The 19,735-nt window shown below is 42.9% G+C and overlaps 1 protein-coding gene across 8 annotated transcripts in view; it reads right to left on the minus strand.

The window, feature by feature from the left end:
* EFCAB6 (EF-hand calcium binding domain 6) overlaps positions 1-19,735 on the minus strand; it is a 253,930-nt gene that overhangs the window by 135,076 nt on the left and 99,119 nt on the right. For all 8 annotated transcript variants that reach the window (XM_061418797.1, XM_061418799.1, XM_061418798.1 and 5 more), the window contains 2 exons: positions 7,959-8,066; positions 5,668-5,773 (listed from right to left, as the gene is read on the minus strand). In XM_061418797.1, coding sequence (XP_061274781.1) covers positions 5,668-5,773; positions 7,959-8,066 — 214 coding nt within the window. The remainder of the gene's footprint in view (positions 1-5,667; positions 5,774-7,958; positions 8,067-19,735) is intronic.

Consider the following 19,735-nt stretch of genomic DNA (forward strand, 5'->3'; position numbering starts at 1 on the left):
TGTTTGTGAGGCTCATCCACGATGTTGCATGGATCGGTATTTTGTTCCTTTTTATTCTGGTTACTACTATTCCATTGTATGATATGGCACATTTTGTATTATCATAAGTTGATGAACATTTGGACTGTTTCCAGTTTGGAAATGAGGAATAATGTTACTGTGGACCCTTGCACACAAGCCTTTGTGTGGACATGTGTTTTTATTTCTCTTGGGCAGAGGTATCTAGGAGTGGAATTCCTGGGTCATGTGCTCGTTTGTTTTAAATTGTTAAGAAATGACTTTGTTGTTTTCTGTAGCAGTTGCACCACTGTATGATCCCACCAGGGGTGTATAAGTGCCGTCTCCACAGCATCACCAGCACTTACTGTTACCTGTCTTGCTCAGAGTAGCCACCCCAGGGGGTGTGAGGTGGTCTCTCACCGCCCTATTGATTTGCATTTCCCTGATGACCAACAATGCTGAGCTCCGCTTCCTGTGTTAGCTGGGTATTCCTATATATTCTTTGGTGAAATGTCTATTAAAATCTTGTCCATTTTAAAAATTGGGTAGTCTTCTTATTAAGTTCTAAGGGTTCTCATATATTCTAGATGTAAGTCCTTTACCAGATACAGAATTTGCATACGTGTTCTCCCAGTTTGTGGTTTGTCTTTTCACCTCCTTAATGGTGTCTTCTGAAGAACAAAAGCTTGTAATTCTAAATTAGTCCAATGTATACATTTTGTTGTTTTATGGATCATGCTTTTAGTATCACATCTAAAAAAATCTTTGCCTAACACAAGATCACAAAGAATCACACATATGTCTTCTTCTAAGACTTCTACTGTTTTAGCTCTTACATTTAGGTTTATGGTCCATTTTCAGTTAAGTTTTGTATATAATGTAAAGACAAGGTCTAACTTCATCTTTCTGCATTGCTCAGTCACTAAGTCGTGACAGAATCTTTATGACCCCATGGACTGCAGCACTCCAGGCTTCCCTGTCCTTCACTATCTACCAGAATTTGCTCAAACTCACGCCCATTGAGTCAGTGATGTCATCCAACCGTCTCATCTTCTGTCAACACCTTATCCTCCTGCCCTCAATCTTTCCCATCATCAGGGTGTTTTCCAAGAGTTGGCTCTTCGCATCAGGTAGCCAAAGTACTGGAGCCTCAGCTTTAGCATCAGTTGTTCCAATGAGTATTCAGGGTTGAGTTCCTTTAGGATTGACGTGTTTGATCTCCTTGCAGTCCAAGGGACTCTCAAGAGTTCTTCTCCAAACACCACAATTTGAAAACATCACTTCTTTGGTCCTCAGCTTTATTTATCGTCCAACGCTCACATCCGTTCATGACTACTGGAAAACCATAGCTTTGACTACATGGCTTTTGTTGGCATACCCACTTGTCTCAGCACCATTTGTTGAAAAGATTATTCTTTCACCTGCTGAATTGGTTGAAAACTAATTGACTGTCAGTGTGAGGGTTTATTTCCATACCCTCAATTATGTTCCATTGATTGATGTCTATCCCATGCCGGTACCACCCTGTCTTTATTACTGTAACTTTTTCCTATGATTCAAAAGCTGGAAGTTTAAGTACGCTAACGTCACTCTTTGTTTCCAAAATTGTTTTAGCTCTTCTGCAACCTTTGCATTTCCAGATGAATTTTAAGATCAGATTTACAATTTCTGCAAAAAAAAAAGCCAGCTGGAATTTTGATGGGCTTTCATTGAATCTACAGATCAATCTGGAAAGAACTGCCACCTTAATAATACTGAGTGTTCTAATCCATGAATATTAAATGTCTCTTCACGTTTTTACATCTTCTTTTCCTTTTTACCGTGTTTTATAATTTTCAGTACACAAACCTGGCCTTCTTCTGTTAAATTTACTTCTAGGTTTCTTATTCTTTTTATGCTGCTGTGAACGGAATTGCTTACTGAAGTTTATTTTCACATTGTTCGTTGCTAATTCATGGAAATGAACAGATTTTTGTACCTGGAGCTTGTATCCTGTGACCTTGATGGATTCATTTGTTAGTTCTAGCAGTCCATGTGTAAGTGCATTCCTTAGAATTTTCTATTACAAGATCAAGTCTGGGATTAAAGACAGTCTTCCTTTTTTCTTCCCAACGTGTATGCCTTTTATTTCTTTTCTTTCCTGATTATACTGAAGTCTAGAACTTCAGTATAATGTTGGAAAGAAGTAGCTAGAGCTGACATTATTGTGTTTTTCTTGATTTCGGGCGGAGAAGGCAATGGCACCCCACTCCAGTACTCTTGCCTGGAAAATCCCATGGATGGAGGAGCCTGGTGGACTGCAGTCCATGGGGTCACAAAGAGTCGGACAAGACTGAGTGACTTCCCTTTCACATCTCACTTCCATTCATTGGAGAAGGAAATGGCAACCCACTCCAGTCTTGCCTGGAGAATCCCAGGGACAGGGGAGCCTGGTGTGCTGCCGTCTATGGGGTCGCACAGAGTGGGACACGACTGAAACAACTTAGCAGCAGCAGCAACAGCCTGATTTTGGGGGGAGTATTCAGTCCTTTGTCATTAACTGTGCTGTTACTGTTTAGTCACTAAATTGCAACGGACTCTTTTGCAACCCCATGGACTATAGCCTGCCAGGTTCCTCTGTCCATGGGATTTCCCAGGCAAGAATGCTGGAGTGGGTTGCCATTTCCTTCTCACCTATCCTTCCTACCTATCGCCTATCACCAATTCCTTCCTACCTTCAAACCTGAGCCTCTTGCATTGGCAGGCGAATCCTTTACTAGCCATCAGGGAAGCGCAACTGTGCTGTTAGCGTTGGGTTTATCATAAAGGCCCTTTATCAGGTTAGGGAATTTCCTTTCTATTCCTAGTTGGTTGAAAGTTGTTATCATGAATGAGTGTTGAATTTTTCAAATTTTTTTTTCTGCATTTATGGTCATGCAGATCTGTCCTTTGTTTCTATTGTGTGTGATGGTAATTGATCTTTTGGAAGTTAAACCAACCTTGCCATCCTGCGATGAACCTCATGTGGCCATAGCATTTAATCCTTTTTACACATTGCTAGGTTCGGTTTGCTAATATTTTTGAGAATTCTTGCAACTATATTCATGAAGGATATTGGTCTGTGGTTTTTCTTGTGATCTCTTCATCTGGCTTTGGTATTAAGGTAACATCGGCCTCAGAGAATGAGCTGAGAAGCATGTCTTCCTTCTACACACTCTGAGTTTGTAGCAGGCAGCTATGTGTACAAGCAATCTTCCAAGTCTTCAACACAGAGGATTTGCACATTTTTGGTTAGATATATTTCTAGGTATTTGGCTTTTTTTTAAGGATTATTAGCAATAATATTTTAAAACTTCTTTTTCCAATTGCTTATTGCAGTTTATAGAAATACTACTGATCTTTGTATATTGACCCTGTATCCAATGACCTTCTCAATTCTATGATGAATTCTAATAATTTTGGGGTTTTTTTTGTTTGTTTGTTTTTTGTTTAATTCTAATAATCTTTGGAAGGTTCTTTGGGACGTTCTACTCATAAAATCATGTGAGCTGTAGATGACAACACTGAGAATGAAGTACATGTATAGGCAGGGCACAAGCTGTTTTTGGGCTAGAACATGAGCCACACCTGACTTCAGCGTAAGTCAGTGGAGTGAGGGGTCCACTTAGCACGAGGGCAGAGGCACACTCAGGCAGCACAGCCAGCTCCGTGGGGGTGTGACTTGGAGAGACTGAAAGCCTGTCTTCTAACAATGCTGCATCCTTCTCTATGGCAGGAGTGGGTCCTGCTTCCCAGGGCCGCCTCTGTGGCCAAATGCCATTCCGTGCCCACTGCTGGCTCTTTCCCTCTGCTCTCCTTCTCCTACCAGGTCCCAGAACGTGGCCAAGACCCAGACAAATGATTGGCAGGCGTGGGGTGGGGGGATCCCCATTGGAAACCCCACCTCTGTGGCTCTCGGTGTGTGATGGCTGTGGCTCTCCTGTGATACTCCGGAGGGTGAACTCGTTGGCAGTGGGGACTTCGCCTTATTCACCTGTGGGTTCTGTCTGGCACGGAGCAGACACTCAATTCCCCACCTTCTCCTGCGTGCGTTCATCAGTCTATTTGTCCAGAGGTACCTCAGGGACTGTTAAGTCACTGAGATTTGGCTCGGTAAGCATTATTACAGCCCTCCATTAGCGGAGGTGAAGATTTCACCATTTTTAATTAAATTACTTCTTCAATATACTAATAAAAGCTACACAGGAGCCTTCGTTTATCTTAAAGCGGTGGCCTGGTCAGTGCGCTGGCGGGCGGCTCAGTGCAGGGCGGAAGTGCGCCAGCTCCGGGGGCGGCTGGTTCCAATCTCAGCCCCACCACTCACTAGCAGGGGGAGCCTCGGGCCGGGCACTCACCCCCAGCCTCCTTTCCTCAGCAAGTGAGGGCGAAACAAAAAGGATCAACTGAAGGTAATGACAGTGTCTGCCTGACAGAGGTATCGAGAGGCTAAAGTGAGTGGACACCACAAAAATCACTGGAGACAGAGCCTGGCATGTAGAATGGATTCCCTATTCCTGGCTGTCCTCAGAGAACAGGTTAGTAGGTGTGAAGATGAATTGTGCCTGGCGCACCAGCTACAGCATCTCCCCTGGACAAAGCAGAACCCAGAGCTCGGAATCCACGCTATGCAGAGGCATTCTAGAGGGACAGAAGCGTGCAGCTGCGGTCTCCACAGCAGAGCGCAAACCAGAACCCTCTAGCCCTCCTCCAGGCCCTGGGAGCCTCCCCCGAGCCCGGCCCATGGCAGAGACTGTCCCGGGGTGGCGGGCTTGGCCGGGGGACCCGGAGGCCAGGGGACTCCTCTTCTGTGTTTGAGGCAAAGTAGTTGACTGCACTCCTGGTTATTTACTAGAGATTCAGTAATCGGATGTGCTCAGTAAATAACTAACGCGTGAGACGTGGCTCTGAACCAAAGGCATCCGAATGCTGCTTTCTAAAATGAACGTGAAAGGGGGCAGGAGCTAATGTTTAAAGCAACATCATGGACAAGCCTCCCTTTGCAGGACAGGGAAGCAATTAAACAGACTATTCTGGGACTAAGAAAATGTTCCCATTCAGGGCTACAAGTTGGTTATGAACCCGTGGGGATGGGAGGAAAGCTTGACGGTCAAGGTTAGTCCTTAATTGTACAGCTAATGGTGATGAGTCACTCCATCCTTAACAATCTTGACACATGTTGCTCTCAGCCCCCGGCATTCATCTCACTACATTGCAGTAAACTTTATGTCCCCCATCTTCCCAACTAGACCCAGCTCTTGAGGTCAGGCTTTGCATCCCTGAGCACTCAGAAGAAGTGCCAGCATATAATGGTGGTGGTGGTTTAGTCGCTAAGTTCTGTCCAACTCTTGCAAGCCTGTGGACTGCAGCCCACCAGGCTCTTCTGTCCATGCGATTTCCCAGGCAATAAAACTAGAGTGGGTTGTCATTTCCTTCTCCAGAGAATCTTCCCCACCCAGGGATCAAACCTGCATCTCCTGCATTGCAGGCAGATTCTTTACCACTGAGCCACCTGAGAAGCCCATAGCATTTAATGGGAGCTCAAAAATATTTGTTGAGTGATAAATTAATGAGTATACAGTTTTTTATTGGTCCTGTTGAGTGTTAGCCTTCCTCACAACAGTGAGTTTTTCACGAGTTTCAAAATCTTACAGACTTGATGAGCAGCAGTGCCTTCTTCAACGATGAATCGTGATCTTCATGTCTAAATAACTTCGTGATAACGTTTTCCTTGTGAACCTGATTTCTAACGTTGATGCTACAAAATTAAGAGAAAGACAGGAATAAGGTTATGTTCTTGACCTTTGTTCTTAACGCAAAAAAAAAAAAAAAAAGAAAAAGAAAACCACCCTAACAACGTCTATACTAACGCTTTATTTCTGGATGGCTCCTCTTCCAAAAAGTGTCACATGCTCGTGTGGGCCCATCTGTCACTCAGTCAATGCGGTACCTAATCAGGGAGCCAGCTTGCAGGCAGTTCCCACAGGCGCCAATTAGTCTTGCAGCCCCATCACTCTCCCCTTCCCTTGCCGAATAGTCGTGGCCAGCCGTCTGGCCAGTTCGGGTCTTTGGTCTCAAAAAAAGACCAGGAAAGACGCCGAGATCATGGTTGAGAACAAGCTGATCACTGTTGAGATCAGTGCCGAAAGCAGCACCTCCTTGTAGAGGCAGCGTGTTGCAGCCCACTCGCCGACATCATCACCGAGGACATCACCTTCACAAGCTGTCCCTCGCCGCTGACAGCGGCCGTGACCGCCAGGACCACCTCTGTTATCAGACCCGTCTCCCTCACTTGCCTCTTGCTTTCATCCCCCGAGATCAGGGCCAGCAGCCTGCATGTATGCTTGGAGGCCCGTGATCATCCACCGGGGAGATCAGAGCCATCTTCACTAGGGATTCTGATCACAGCGGAGGCTGAAGAACCTCCTGGCAATGTACACTTGCCAGCCTCCCTTTCCAGGGTTCAATTAGACGGTTTGACATGTCCCACGAAATAAAGAATGGTGGTGAGTCAGACTGGCTCTGAACATCTCTCAGATCATTTAGGAGAGTTCACTGCTGCATCTATACAGCCATCTTAGCTTTTTCCAGTTGTACGAGAACAATCAAACACATACACCCCTGCCACCACTTTTACGGAACATAGGAAGTAGCAGAAATGCTGGGTCTGAGTTCTTCGTGTGACTTGGAACCTGGCTTTTCTGAAGACCACAAACACTGGCATGAATGGGTACGTGTGCACCAGTTTTGTCTCCCACAGTACCATTGACGCTGGGGCCGGACAGTTCTTTGTTGCGGGGGCAGGAGGGGAGAGGGGTGGAGGTCCCGTGCTGTGCACTGAGGGATGCTTAGCAGCATCTCCGGGCTGCATCCAGTGGAGAGTGGTAGCACCCCTGCCCCAGCTGGGACAATACATTGCGAAATATCTCCTTGGGGGCCAAGACGGTCCCCAGTTGAGAACTACTCTTTCAAAGTAAATAAAGTTCACAGGTTAATTTGTACAGTCCTGAACAAGGTGCTGTGGGACAAGAAAACTATAAAGAAATAGAAGTAACTTCACTTAAGAAACGAACTCATAGAACTGCATGTATGGGGGGTGGGGTGTGGTGAGGGGTGAGGGGCTCTGAATACCTGGAAGGCTGGTGACCAGGGCAGTTCATTAAATATTCATAAACCCTGAGACAGGGATTGGACCTAGTGAAATGGGAATGAACCCTGTGGTATATTTCACTTTACAATAGAGCGTAGTGCTTTCAATGAACGTGCTGAGGTTATAAAGGCTGTTTTTTTTTTCTTTAAGATTCATATAGGGCGATCATTACAGGGTACACATCAACACACACAAAATAGCTCTTAGAGCGAAAGTCTAAATGCTAACATGTCATGTTATTAAGTGTTTTTTTATGTTTCGGGGTCCCCACCACAATTTATGTGATAATGTAAATCTCAAGTTATAATAGACATTAGAATGAAAATGAAAATAATGGCACTCAAGGCAAATAATCCACAGTATATGCACCACGCAGAGTGTGGCTGGAAAACAAGTTAGCATACATTGCTCTTTTGCAGATAACATTTTAGAACTTCGTGTTTATACCCAGTTCTACAAGAAGATACTTAGTGCTCAGAGGACATTCAGGCTCCGATTCCGCCTCCATGACTCATGAAGCCTGTGATCTAGTGAAGACTCCCTTAATGTCTTATTTTGCCATCTAGAAGTTGGAATAATAATTATACCTACCTTACAGTTTAAGGTAATTTTAAATAAGAAAAATATATGGAAAATAATTTGTAAGCTATACATCATTATGTAAAAGCCTAATCATTCAATGAAGACTAATTTGTCATTCAATAAATGAAGAAAAAGTAATTTGAATATTCTCTAACCTTTTGCATATTATGATATGTGTAACCAAACTTTAGTTTTTTTTTCTTTTACATACCTATTTCTTTTTGTCAAGGGAGCTTTATTGCTAGCTTCATATTGAGGTTCATAAAATGATGTTAAAAATTGCTTCCAATTGACTTTAGTGGTGGTTTTAAGTCCAAATCTGGATTAGAAAAAACAAAGATAGTATTTCAAACAATTTTTTCTATAACACTGCATGGATTAGGTGCTTACTATTGAACTAAAATGGCAGCAGTGAATTTATATGAAATTTTGTATATAAGGTAAACAAAATAATTCAGTAAAATAATACTGCAAATTGATTTTTTAAAAGCAAGGAAAAAACAAACTGGCTGTACATCTCCATGTCTCTATATTCTATTCGCAGTAACATACATTGAAGGGAGAAACAAAGGGATTTGATTAAAATTCTAATGCTCCTGAAATAATTCTTTCAAACTCATTATTTGAAGAGTTCGATTGGAGTGGTATGCAGAATAAAAGCCCCAAGATGTTCCTGTTCCAGGTCCAGAAAACAGAGGAATACGAGCGAAAATCTGGGGTGCAAAGCTTTAGATATGTCTGAGAGACCCCCAAGCCTTAAGCAGGATGGGCAATGTGTACCCACATCTCAAGCCTTGTGGGAAGAAGAGTTCTACCTGGGTGCTCCTGCCATGGAGGGTCCCGTGTATCAGAGAACAGAAATCATGTAGATGGGAGACGAGCTGCTCAGCCGTTGACTGAAAATGGCGGCGGGCAGCGTGGGTATTGGCAAGACTGCTGGCTTACTCTCAGAGTCGGCAGGGAAACAACGCGGAGGATCTCCTGTGAGTCTCACATGGGCCCCGCGCGGGAGAGCACACACACGGACACGGGGCCATCTAGGTCCTGCCCAAGAAGGCCACTTGGGAGAACGGGCCTTAGCAAAGGGAGGCTTTCCTTCCCTGCCTCCAGGTTGCCAGGGGCCCAGGAGGGAAGAAGTAAGTGATCAGCTGAGATGGAGATGCATTTGCCTTCATCAAAGAACTGCAGCCGTGAGAGCCAAGTGCGAAACCCAGAGAGACCCAGCAAGAGCTCTCCTGAAAGGAAACCCCTGCAGACAAAAGACACTTGCTAGGCCCAGAGAATGCAGTTTCCAGCTCACAGGAGAGCCAGTCCAGTATGAACATTCCTGCTCCCCTTTCTTCCTCTCCTTCCTCTGGGCACTTTCGCCCTGAAGGAGTCAGAACCCAAGTTTGCAATATGGGGAAGGAAGAGAAGTGCCAAGTGGGGAGAGGGGAAGAGGCCATTTGTGCCCCCAGCAGGCCCCGACTGGGCCGGGAACACGATTCACATTTAAATCAGGTCTACAGCTTTGACCATGATCTGTGACTAACTATTGCAACTAGTAAGCTGGGGCTGTTTGTGTGATTCGAGACAAACAGAAAAATCAAAGTCTGCTCATACTTTTCATCCAGGGGGAAAAGAACTAACCAACTGAGGAAATACAAAGGGACAGTGGGAAACAAGCTTAAGCTGCCTAAGACTGTAGTGGGCTTCCCAGGTGGCGCTCGTGGGCAAGAGCCTGCCTGCCAATGCAGACAGACGTCAGAGACAAAGGTTCGGTCCCTGATGAAGCTTCAGTCCCCGAGTTGGGAAGATCCCCTGGAGGAGGGCACGGCAACCCACTCTAGTATTCTCACCTGGAGAATCCCTTGAGGGAAGAGCCCAGCAGGCTGCAGCCCATAGGGTTGCAGAGTTGGACGCGACTGAGTGACTTAGCACTCACACACACACACACACACTCAAGACTGTAGTACTGCCATCTCAACTGAGGTTTACATTTGCACCCGTCCACACAACTGTCCATCCATTCACACATCCACGTGTGGTGCCAAGCTACCATCATTTCTCACTCGGATCTTTGTGATAGCTCACTGGTCTCTTGTACCTATTGTTGCCTTCCACTGAAGTATTTTCACACTTTAATCAGCCTGCTCTTTTTGAAGTGCAAATGTGATCACTCTTTTGCTTAAAATCTTTCCACAACTCCCCATTACTCTTAGGACAAAAATTACAGCCCTTCAGTAAGCACAGCCTGCACAGTTGGACCCTATTCACACCTCCGACTTTATCCCATACCATGCTGCCCCTCGCTCTCAGCTCCTTAGATTCCTCAGAACGCTTGTGCTCTTCTTGCCGCAGGTTCCTTAAACTCGCTGCTGCCTTTGCTAACTGCCACCTTCCCCCTCACTATCTCCCACACTTTAGGTAGTTAATTCTACTCCTCTTGCAAGCCTCAACTGAATCATCACTCTCTCAAGGAAGCCTCCCCTTTTTCCCCTAGGAAGGGCTGTTTGTCCTGCAGCACCATGTCTCTATCCTCTATTGCATTTATCACCACCTAAGAATTAGTATCATCAGCGGCTAACACTTGTATACCACTTCAGTTATGATTACTTTATACCAGCTAATGCTGACTGGTTATTGCTTCTGCTCTTAGCACCACGTACGTGGTCATGAGAAAGAGTAATTGATTGACTAAGTGATTTCATCAGGTGTACAATAAGTAGATTGTGACAGTGGTTTAATGCCTTGCTATTAACATACAAAACAAAGTTTCATCTTTCCTACTCAAACTTTCTTTTCCAGACTTCAAGCACTATTTTGATACAGTTTGCTAATGCTATATATTTTCACCTTAAATTTAAAGGTGAAAATTAAAAAGTTACAAATTAATTTTCTATATTGGAAACATTGTGACTACTATTAAAAATATGATCAGCTGCATATATTATGTTTAGGAAATTACCTTGCTCTTTGGGAAAAATATCACTCTATATAGTACAGAAAAATAAACTCAAAAGAGATTAAAAAGTTAAACATAAAAACTAGGATCATTGAAAAAAAGAAAAAAACTAGGTGTATATTTATCTGGTATTTGAATAACAATGGATTTTTAAACAAAACTGAAGAGAAGAAATCGCAAACTTATTTATTTAATTACATCAAAATAATAAATTTCTGTATATCAGAAATATTATAAGTTTGAAGCAAACAACAGTCTTACAAAGTTACCTTTCATGATGATGCATAACAAATTGTTAATATTTTTAAAACATAAAGTGCTTTACAAATTAATATGAAAATATTAACTTGACTTCTTCCAGTAATGGTGGAGTAAGATCCTTCTGGACCAATCGTCTTAGAGATGATCACAATGACTCTGAATGTAATACCAAAAGCAGCTGCCTAAAAGCACTTCAGGGGTTTCTCTGTGGCTCAGCTGGTAAAGCATCTGCCTGCAATGCAGGAGACCAGGGTTCCATTCCTGGAAAGGAATGACTACCCACTCCAGTATTCTTGCTTGGAGAAGCCCATGGACAGAGGAGCCTGGAATCCACGAGGTTGCAAAGAGTCAGACAAAACTGAGCAACTAAGCATGTCACACAAAAGGGACTAAAGAGTGAACTCTGGTGGGAAATCTATGCTGAGAAGAGAGGAGTTGTAAGAATATTTTCAGTGCATCTAACCCAGGCTAGGGTACTGTAACATGAGGGATAGCAAAGGCACCAGTAGAAAAAAAAAAGTAGTCTTTGTAGCTTAGAAAACTAGAAGATTAATAAGCCCAGATAAACTATAAACTTCTAGAGAAAGAGAAATCCTGGAAAAGAAGGGGCCAGAGAGGGATCCCCAAATTCTGTCTCACCACATTTCTGGCTGGTTCCTGAATCTCACATGATCAGGACCTACTAAAAAGTGTAGCTAAACACAGAAGGTCTGAATTAAAATCGGAACTGCCACCCAAGAAACAGAATATGCAGCTTGAGTTCAACTAAGACAAGTGCCTACCAAAACAAAAGGAACCACACTCATTGAAAAATAATTATAACAGAAGTTAGACTTTCCATGATTTAACGTTCAAACTTTCTAAGATAGAATCTAAAATTGCAGGAATATGAAAAACCAGGAAAATGAAACATTAATAAGGAGAGAAACAAAGTCAATCGAGAGGAATCCCAAATAACCCAAATGGTGGTGTTACCAGACAAGAATTTTTAAAGCAATGATTATAAGCATCATGAATGATATACATGAAAACATGCCTAAAAGGAGTCAAAAGATAGGAAATCTCACAGAGAAGTGGATATAATAAAAAGAATTAGGCAGAAATTTTAGAATGATGAAAATACTACCTGAAATTTTTTAAAAAATCACTTGATGGAATTAACAAAATAATGGAGAAGACAGAAGGGAGAAAGAGTGAATATAAATACAAATCAACCAAAACCACCAAATATAACACACACAGAATACACATATATTTATAAAATGAATAGAGCTTCAAAGACAAGACAGTCTTACATACATGTAATTGCAGTCACAGAAGGAAAAGAGAGAATAGGATAGGAAAAAGAATCTTGAGGATATAAGAGCCAAAATTTCCCCCAAATTTGATTAAGATATACATTTACAGATTTAAGATGCTCACAAACACTAAGCAGTCGCTGCGTGACACAAGCCAGGCCAGGGCACAGCACAGTCACCAAGCTGAGAGTCAGCGAGGCGAGAGAGCCGTCACACACACGAGGACGACAGTCTAACAGGCGACTCCTCATTCCAAACAATGGAAACCAAAAGGAGTGCAGCAGAACAATGAAGTGCTGAAAGAAAGATCGGTTACAGAGCGTTCAGTCTAAGAAGAGATCACTCAAAACTGCAGGAGAAATAAAGACTTCTCGAAATAAAAGAAACCTAAGGGAATTCATCTTTCGTACACATAGTTCAGTCGCTCAGTCATGTCCAACTCTGCGCAACCCCATGGACTGCAGCATGCCAGGCCTCCCTGTCCATCACCAACTCCCGGAGCCTACTCAAACTCATGTCCATCGAGTCAGTGATGTCATCCAATATCTCATCCTCTGTCATTCCCTTCTCCTCCTGCCCCCAATCCCTCCCAGCATCAGGGTCTTTTCAAATGCGTCAGTTCTTCGCATCAGGTGGCCAAAGTACTGGAGTTTCAGCTTCAGCATCAGTCCTTCCAACGAATATTCAGGACTGATTTCCTTTAGGATGGACTGGTTGGATCTCCTTGCAGTCCAAGGGATTCTCAAGAGTCTTCTCCAACACCACAGTTCAAAAGCATCAATTCTTCACCACTCAGCTTTCTTTATAGTCCAACTCTCATATCCATACATGACTACTGGAAAAACCATAGCTTTGACTAGATGAACCTTTGAAAGCAAAGTAATGTCTCTGCTTTTTAATATGCTGTCTAGGTTGGTCACAGATTTTCTTCCAAGGAGCAAGTGTCTTTTAATTTCAAAGCTGCAGTCACCATCAGCAGTGATTTTGAAGCCCCCAAAAATAAAGTCTCTGACTGTTTCCATTGTTTCCCCATCTATTTGCCATGAAGTGACGGGACCAGATGCCATGATCTTAGTTTTCTGAATGTTGAGTTTTAAGCCAACTTTTTCATGCTCCTCTTTCACTTTCATCAGGAGGCTCTTTAATTCTTCTTCACTTTCTGCCATTAGCATGGTGTCATCTTCATGTCTCATGTTATTGATATTTTTCCCAGCAATCTTGATTCCAGCTTGTGCTTCATCCAGCCCAGCATTTCACATGATGTACTCTGCATATAAGTTAAATAAGCAGGGTGACAATATACAGCCTTGATGTACTCCTTTCCCAATTTGGAGTCAGTACACATATTCCTCAACAAGGGAAGTTCTTTAGGCTGAACAAAAATGATAGCAGACAGAGACCTTGGCTCCTCAGAAAGGAATAAAAAGAGCATCAGACATAATTAAGATGAAATGAAAGTGAAGTTGCTCAGTCATGACTGACTCTTTGTGACCCCGTGGACTGAAGCCTATCAGGCTCCTCTGTCCATGGAATCTTCCAGACAAGAGTACTGGAGTGGGTTGCCATTTCCTTCTCCAGGGGATCTCTTTGACCCAGGGATCGAACCCAGGTCTCCCACATTGCAGACAGATGCTTTACCTTCTGAGCCACCAAGGAAACCCAAGATGAAATGAAATTTACTGAAAAACACAAATTACCAAAAATGACCCAAGAAGAAACAGAAAACTTGAATAGTTCTATATAATTTTTTAATTGAAATTTGTAATTCAAAACAGTCCCCTAAAGAAAACTTCAAACCTAAATGGCTTCTCAGATGAGCTCTATCAAACATTTAAGGAAAACGGTAGCAGTAGTAATAATGACGGCAGCAGTAGTAGCAATGCCAGTTAGAAAACGGAGGGGAAGGAAACAGATCCCAACACATTTCCCAGGCCAGTGCTAGCCTCTCAAAACAAATGTATAAGAAAAGACAGCTTTAGACAAATCGTCACTCATGAAAAAAAGATACCAAAAAAAACCTTAACAAATTTTAGCAAATAAAATTGAACAGTATATACATGGGATAATCTATCAGGGCCAAGTGGGGTTTAATCCCAGGATGCAAAATTGGCTTAGCATCTGAAAATCAATCCATGTAATTCACAATATTAATGGGATAATGGAGAAGTACATGATCATCAGAATAGATGCAGGAAAACATTTGACAAAAATCAACATACAGTTTTTAAAATTCAGCTAAATAGGAATAGAAAGGAAATCCCTTAACCTAATAAGGGCATCTACAAGAAATCCATGGCTGACATCACTATAGTTTAAGATGGAATGGTTTCTACCTAACATCAGGAACAAGGCAAGGGTGTCTAATCCCACCACTTTTGCTCAGCATTGTACTTAATGTCCTATTGTCATACTTAATGTCCTACCTAGTAATATATGGCAAAAAAAAAAAAAAAGGCAGACAGATTGCAAAGGAAGATGCAACCTTGCCTTTACTTAGAGGCACAATGTCTGTCTATTTAGGAAAAAACACTAAGGAATCCACAGTAAAAGTATTAGAACAAATTAATCAGTGAATTTAGTAAGGTCACCATATTGTAAAGTCAATAACCAAAAAAGTCAAATGTATTTGTTAGTATTAGCCATGAATAGTGAGAAAATGAAAAATTTTTTAATTCATTTACATTAGCATCAAAAAATAAAAATATTTAGGAATACATACAACATAATATGTGTAATATCTGAGCATTGTAAACAACAAAATCTTGCCTGAGGAGATTAAAGACCTAAATAAACAGAAAGATGTACCATGCTCATGGAATGGAAAACAATATTATTAAAGTGAAAAAATCTTCCCAATGTACTCAGAAAAGTGGCAAATCTCCCCAATGTTACTTAACAAAATTTTAGCAAACTTGCTTTCTTTCTTTTTTAAAAAAACATATTGACAAGCTGAATGAATATACAGGAAGGCAAAGAACCTTCAATAGTCAAACAATTTTGAAAGAAAAGAACAAGTGTAGAGGACTTACACAAGTAAATTTCAAGACTTACTATTTAGCTACAGTAATCAAGACAACAGTGTGGCACTGTTTCAAGATGTATTCTTACAACTTCTGGAAGAGGACAGAGTCCAGAAACATACTCACACGTATGCGGTCAATTAATTTTTGACAAAGGTGCAAAGTAATTCATTAGGGAAATGATCGCCTTTTCAAAAAATGAATATCTGTGCAGGAACAGAATGAACCTTGACCTCATACCATATACAAAAATTAACTACAGATGGACCTAAATGTAGGAGCTAAAATTATTAAACTTCTAGAAGAAAAGATAAGGCAAGATAAAATCCTTGTGCTATTGGGTTAGGCAAAGGTTTCTGAAAATGAACTCCCCAAAAATTACCCATAAAAATTTTAATGGATAAAATGTACTTCATCAAAACAAAAATACTTCTGTACTTCAAAAGACCACGTTAAGAAAATGAAAAAGCAAGCCATACTGAACGAAGATATTTGAAAAACATGTATGTGACAGAGAGCTAATATCCTGAACACATAAAGAGGAGCACAAGTGGTAAGAACACACCCGCCAACGCAGGAGACACGGGGCAACTGAACGTGCACACACCAGTAACAGGGAGAGAAACGATCCTGTAAAAATAGACAAATGCCTTGCACATCCACTTAACGAAAGGAGAGATACAAATGGCCAATAATCACACGAAGAGAGTCTCAAAATCATTAGTCATCAGAAAAAATAGGAGTTAAAAATAGAAATAGCTCTACACAAACTGCTGCTGCTGCTGCTAATTCGCTTCAGTCGTGTCCGACTCTGTGCGACCCCATAGACGGCAGCGCACCAGGCTCCCCGTCCCTGGGATTCTCCAGGCAAGAACACTGGGGTGGTTTGCCATTTCCTCCTCCAATGCATGAAAGTGAAAAGTCAAAGTGAAGTCGCTCAGTCGTGTCCGACTCTTAGCGACCCCATGGACTGCAGCCTACCAGGCTCCTCTGTCCATGGGATTTTCCAGGCAAGAGTACTGGAGTGGAGTGCCATTGCCTTTTCCACTACACAAACTAGAATGGCTGAAATTAGGAAGACTGGCAGTACCGAAGCTTCAGTGAGGAAGTGAAGCATCTGGCTTTCTTACATATTGCTGGTGGAACTGCAAATCGATACAGTGACTTTGGAAAGTGGTTTGACAGCGTCTGATAAATTTAAGATCCACTCATCACTGTTGTTGCTGTTTAGTCTCTAAGTCGTATCCCACTGTTTTCCGACCCCCTGGACTGTAGCCCGCCAGGCTCTTCAGCCCATGGGATTTCCCAGGCCAAAAAACTGGAGTGGATTGCCATTTCCTTCTCCCGGGATCTTCTCCACCCAGGGTTCGAACCTGAGTCTCCTGTATTGGTAGGTGGATTCTTTACCACTGAGCTACCTAGAAGGCCCACATTCATCATACAACTCAGCAATTTTACTACTAAGTATTTCACCCAAGAGAAATAAAAACATATCCACACAAAATGAGACCTGTATGTGAATGTTCATAGCAACGCTTTCTACAATGTCCCCAAACTGAAAACAATCCAGATGTCTATCAATGGCTGAGTAGATAAACAAATTGGGGAATATCCATGGGATACTACTCAGCAAAAACAATCAGTGGAACATTTAGATGTGCAGCAACATGGATGAATCTTAAAACTTGGAAAGTGAAAGAAAAAGCAGTCACACACAAAAGACCGCATATCCCATTTGTGAGCACGCCAAAAAATAACCAAACTGCAGAGACAGTGACAGAGAGCAGACCAGCGGTCCTGGAGCCGAGAGGTCAGGGGAGGGACTGCTTTCAAAGTGCAGGAGCACAGCACAGGGTGACGGAGCGTTCCATACATTTACTCAGGGAGTGGTTACTAAACACACACAGTTGCCAAAACTCATTAAACTGTGTGTTAGTCACTCAGTTGTGTCCAACTCTTTGTGTCCCCATGGACTGCAGCCCGCCAGGCTTCTCTGTCCATGGGATTCTCCAGGCAAAAATACTGGAGTGGGTTGTCATTCCCTTCTCCAGGGGATCTCCCCAACCCAGGGACCGAACCCTGGTCCCCACATTGCAGGCAGGTTCTTAACCATATGAGCCACCAGGGAAGCCCATTAAGCTATACGCTTGAGAAAGAACTTTATATGACTTGTACTGGGACCACAATATTTTTGACCATTTTAGGAAACGGTCAAAGGACCTGAGCAAGCAGTTGTTCATGAAGCAAGTACATATAACTGTTAAACACGAAAAGCGTGCCAACCCCGCAGCGATCAAGGTCACATAAATCAGAATAACGACGAGGCACTGCTCTTTCACCTATCAAATTAGCAAGTCTTTAAAGACAGCAATGTTAAATGCTGGTGAAAAGCACTCTCATGAACCTCACTCCTGAGAATAAATCCACATTTTTCTGAAGGGCATCTTAGCAAAATGGAATGTAAACCTTGGAAGCATTCAAAACCTTTGACTTAAGGGCTGACAAAACATTAGGCAGCTGTTAAAAATTAATTTCAAAGGTTTTTTATTTAACAACATAAAAAAATCCTCCTGATGTAATATTCTGTAAGAAAACAGAACATAATTTATTTCTCATATGGCATCAACCATGTTAAGCATGTATGGAGCATGTGTACATGCACACACATAAAAATTCTGGAAGGAAATAGACAAAAATATTAATAGTGGCCATCTCTGGCTATTACAATTATGGGTAATTTTTTTATCGTTTTTTCTATTTTCTAGTTTGAGCCTGTACAGTTTTTATAATCAACATGAATAAATGTAGTTTTCAAAAAATTGAGTCAGCAGATACTTTTGCTAATCACACGAGTAACCATTATTAACCAAAGTCACAAAGGTGGATATTGCTGGGTTTTTTAATTCTTAAAAATGCCTCTGGGGACTTCCTTGGCAGTTTAGTGGTTGAGACTTCACGTTCCAATGCAGGGGGTACCGTTTCGCTCCCTGGTCAGGCAGCTAAGATCCTGCATGCCTCAGGGCCAGAAAACCAAAACATAAAACAGAAGCAACATTGAAACAAATTCAACAAGACTTTAAAAATGCCCCAGGGGCTCCTCTTATTTCCTCGGGCCCCTATCCCTCTGGATTCTGATGCTGGGAGGCCAGTATTACTCCCAATCGATCTTTCCCATCCCATGAAGCCAGGTGGGGGTCTTATAGCAGCATGTGACTCCATCTCTGGGTTAACGAGAAGAAACATAAATTTGGTTTTCACATTCAGGATGAATAGATAGTGGCTCCAGACTAATGATAATCTCTGAAGAACCGAAGTGCCAGCATGGTGTGTAGGTCAGAGGCTTATGGAGGTGGTAGATGGAGCCGACTCAATGGACATGAGTTTGAGCAAACTCTGGGAGATAGTGGACAGGGAAGCCTGGTGTACTGCGGTCCATGGAGTCGCAGTGAGTTGGACACAACTGAGCAAATGAACGACGACGAGATGGAGCTCAAGTCCACTTTACAGTGGGTCCAGTAAGAGCATCGACTCATCCCCTGGTTGCTCCTTCAGGTTCAGAAAATGTAATTGGAGTAAGTATTCTTAGTCACTGCAGAACCCTCACATTGGTTTTGCTCTCCGTGGAATAAGGGCTGTGCTGATAGGAAAGGCCAAAGAGGAGACCCCACCCTTCATAAGAGAGCGGACAAGAAGTAATACCACTTCTGTGGGTAAGTGTAGACACTCGTGCCTCTGGCAACGTGTGGAGATGAGGGGTGGGAAAAGGATTGATTTCTACAACCTTCTCATTGAAATCACCTGGCCACCCATGCAAAAGCTACTAATACTTGGGTATTAGAAACTGACCGGATTATTGCAAATATAATCAGGTGATGATGGCATTCACATGTGCAAATCCACATAGCCCCTGGCGTCTCGAACGTAGCTACGGATATTTCATAGAGCTAACATCCTAGATTTCGTGTGGGGACTTTGAGCAGCTCCTGCCTGGGGACACAAGGCTTTCATCTCTACAAAGGACCAGGGCTTTCATCCCTCCAAGGTCGCCGAGGCTGAGAATGGCCAGCGCCGGACACGTCCGTCCAGACCCACTGTCTGCCCTCCTCCCCTCTGCACAGCATCCTGGTGACCTGCTTCAACCGGCCCCTCGTGCCTCTGGCTCTCAGACGGGCTGGCCAGTGGGAGGCGGCAGCAGGACTGGACGGCAAAAGGAGAGAGCAGGCCGGTTACCCCCCAGCCCCTCCCCGCTGGGCTGAGCGTGGCTCTGGCCGCACTCCTGCTGAAGGCCTTATCTGCTCTTGGGTGGCTGCCTCCTTCAGCGACCTTCTTGCTCCTCTCACTAACTCCTTCCTCTCTTGCCCCTTCAGACCTAGGAGAGAGAAATGCTTTCCCTTCTACTGATTGCACATTTCGCCCTGCCTTCACCAGGGTAAAAGTTCCTTCGGTAAACTTACATGCCATCTGT

Source organism: Bos javanicus, chromosome 5 (genome assembly GCF_032452875.1).
Source record: "Bos javanicus breed banteng chromosome 5, ARS-OSU_banteng_1.0, whole genome shotgun sequence".
Taxonomy (NCBI): Eukaryota; Metazoa; Chordata; class Mammalia; order Artiodactyla; family Bovidae; genus Bos; species Bos javanicus.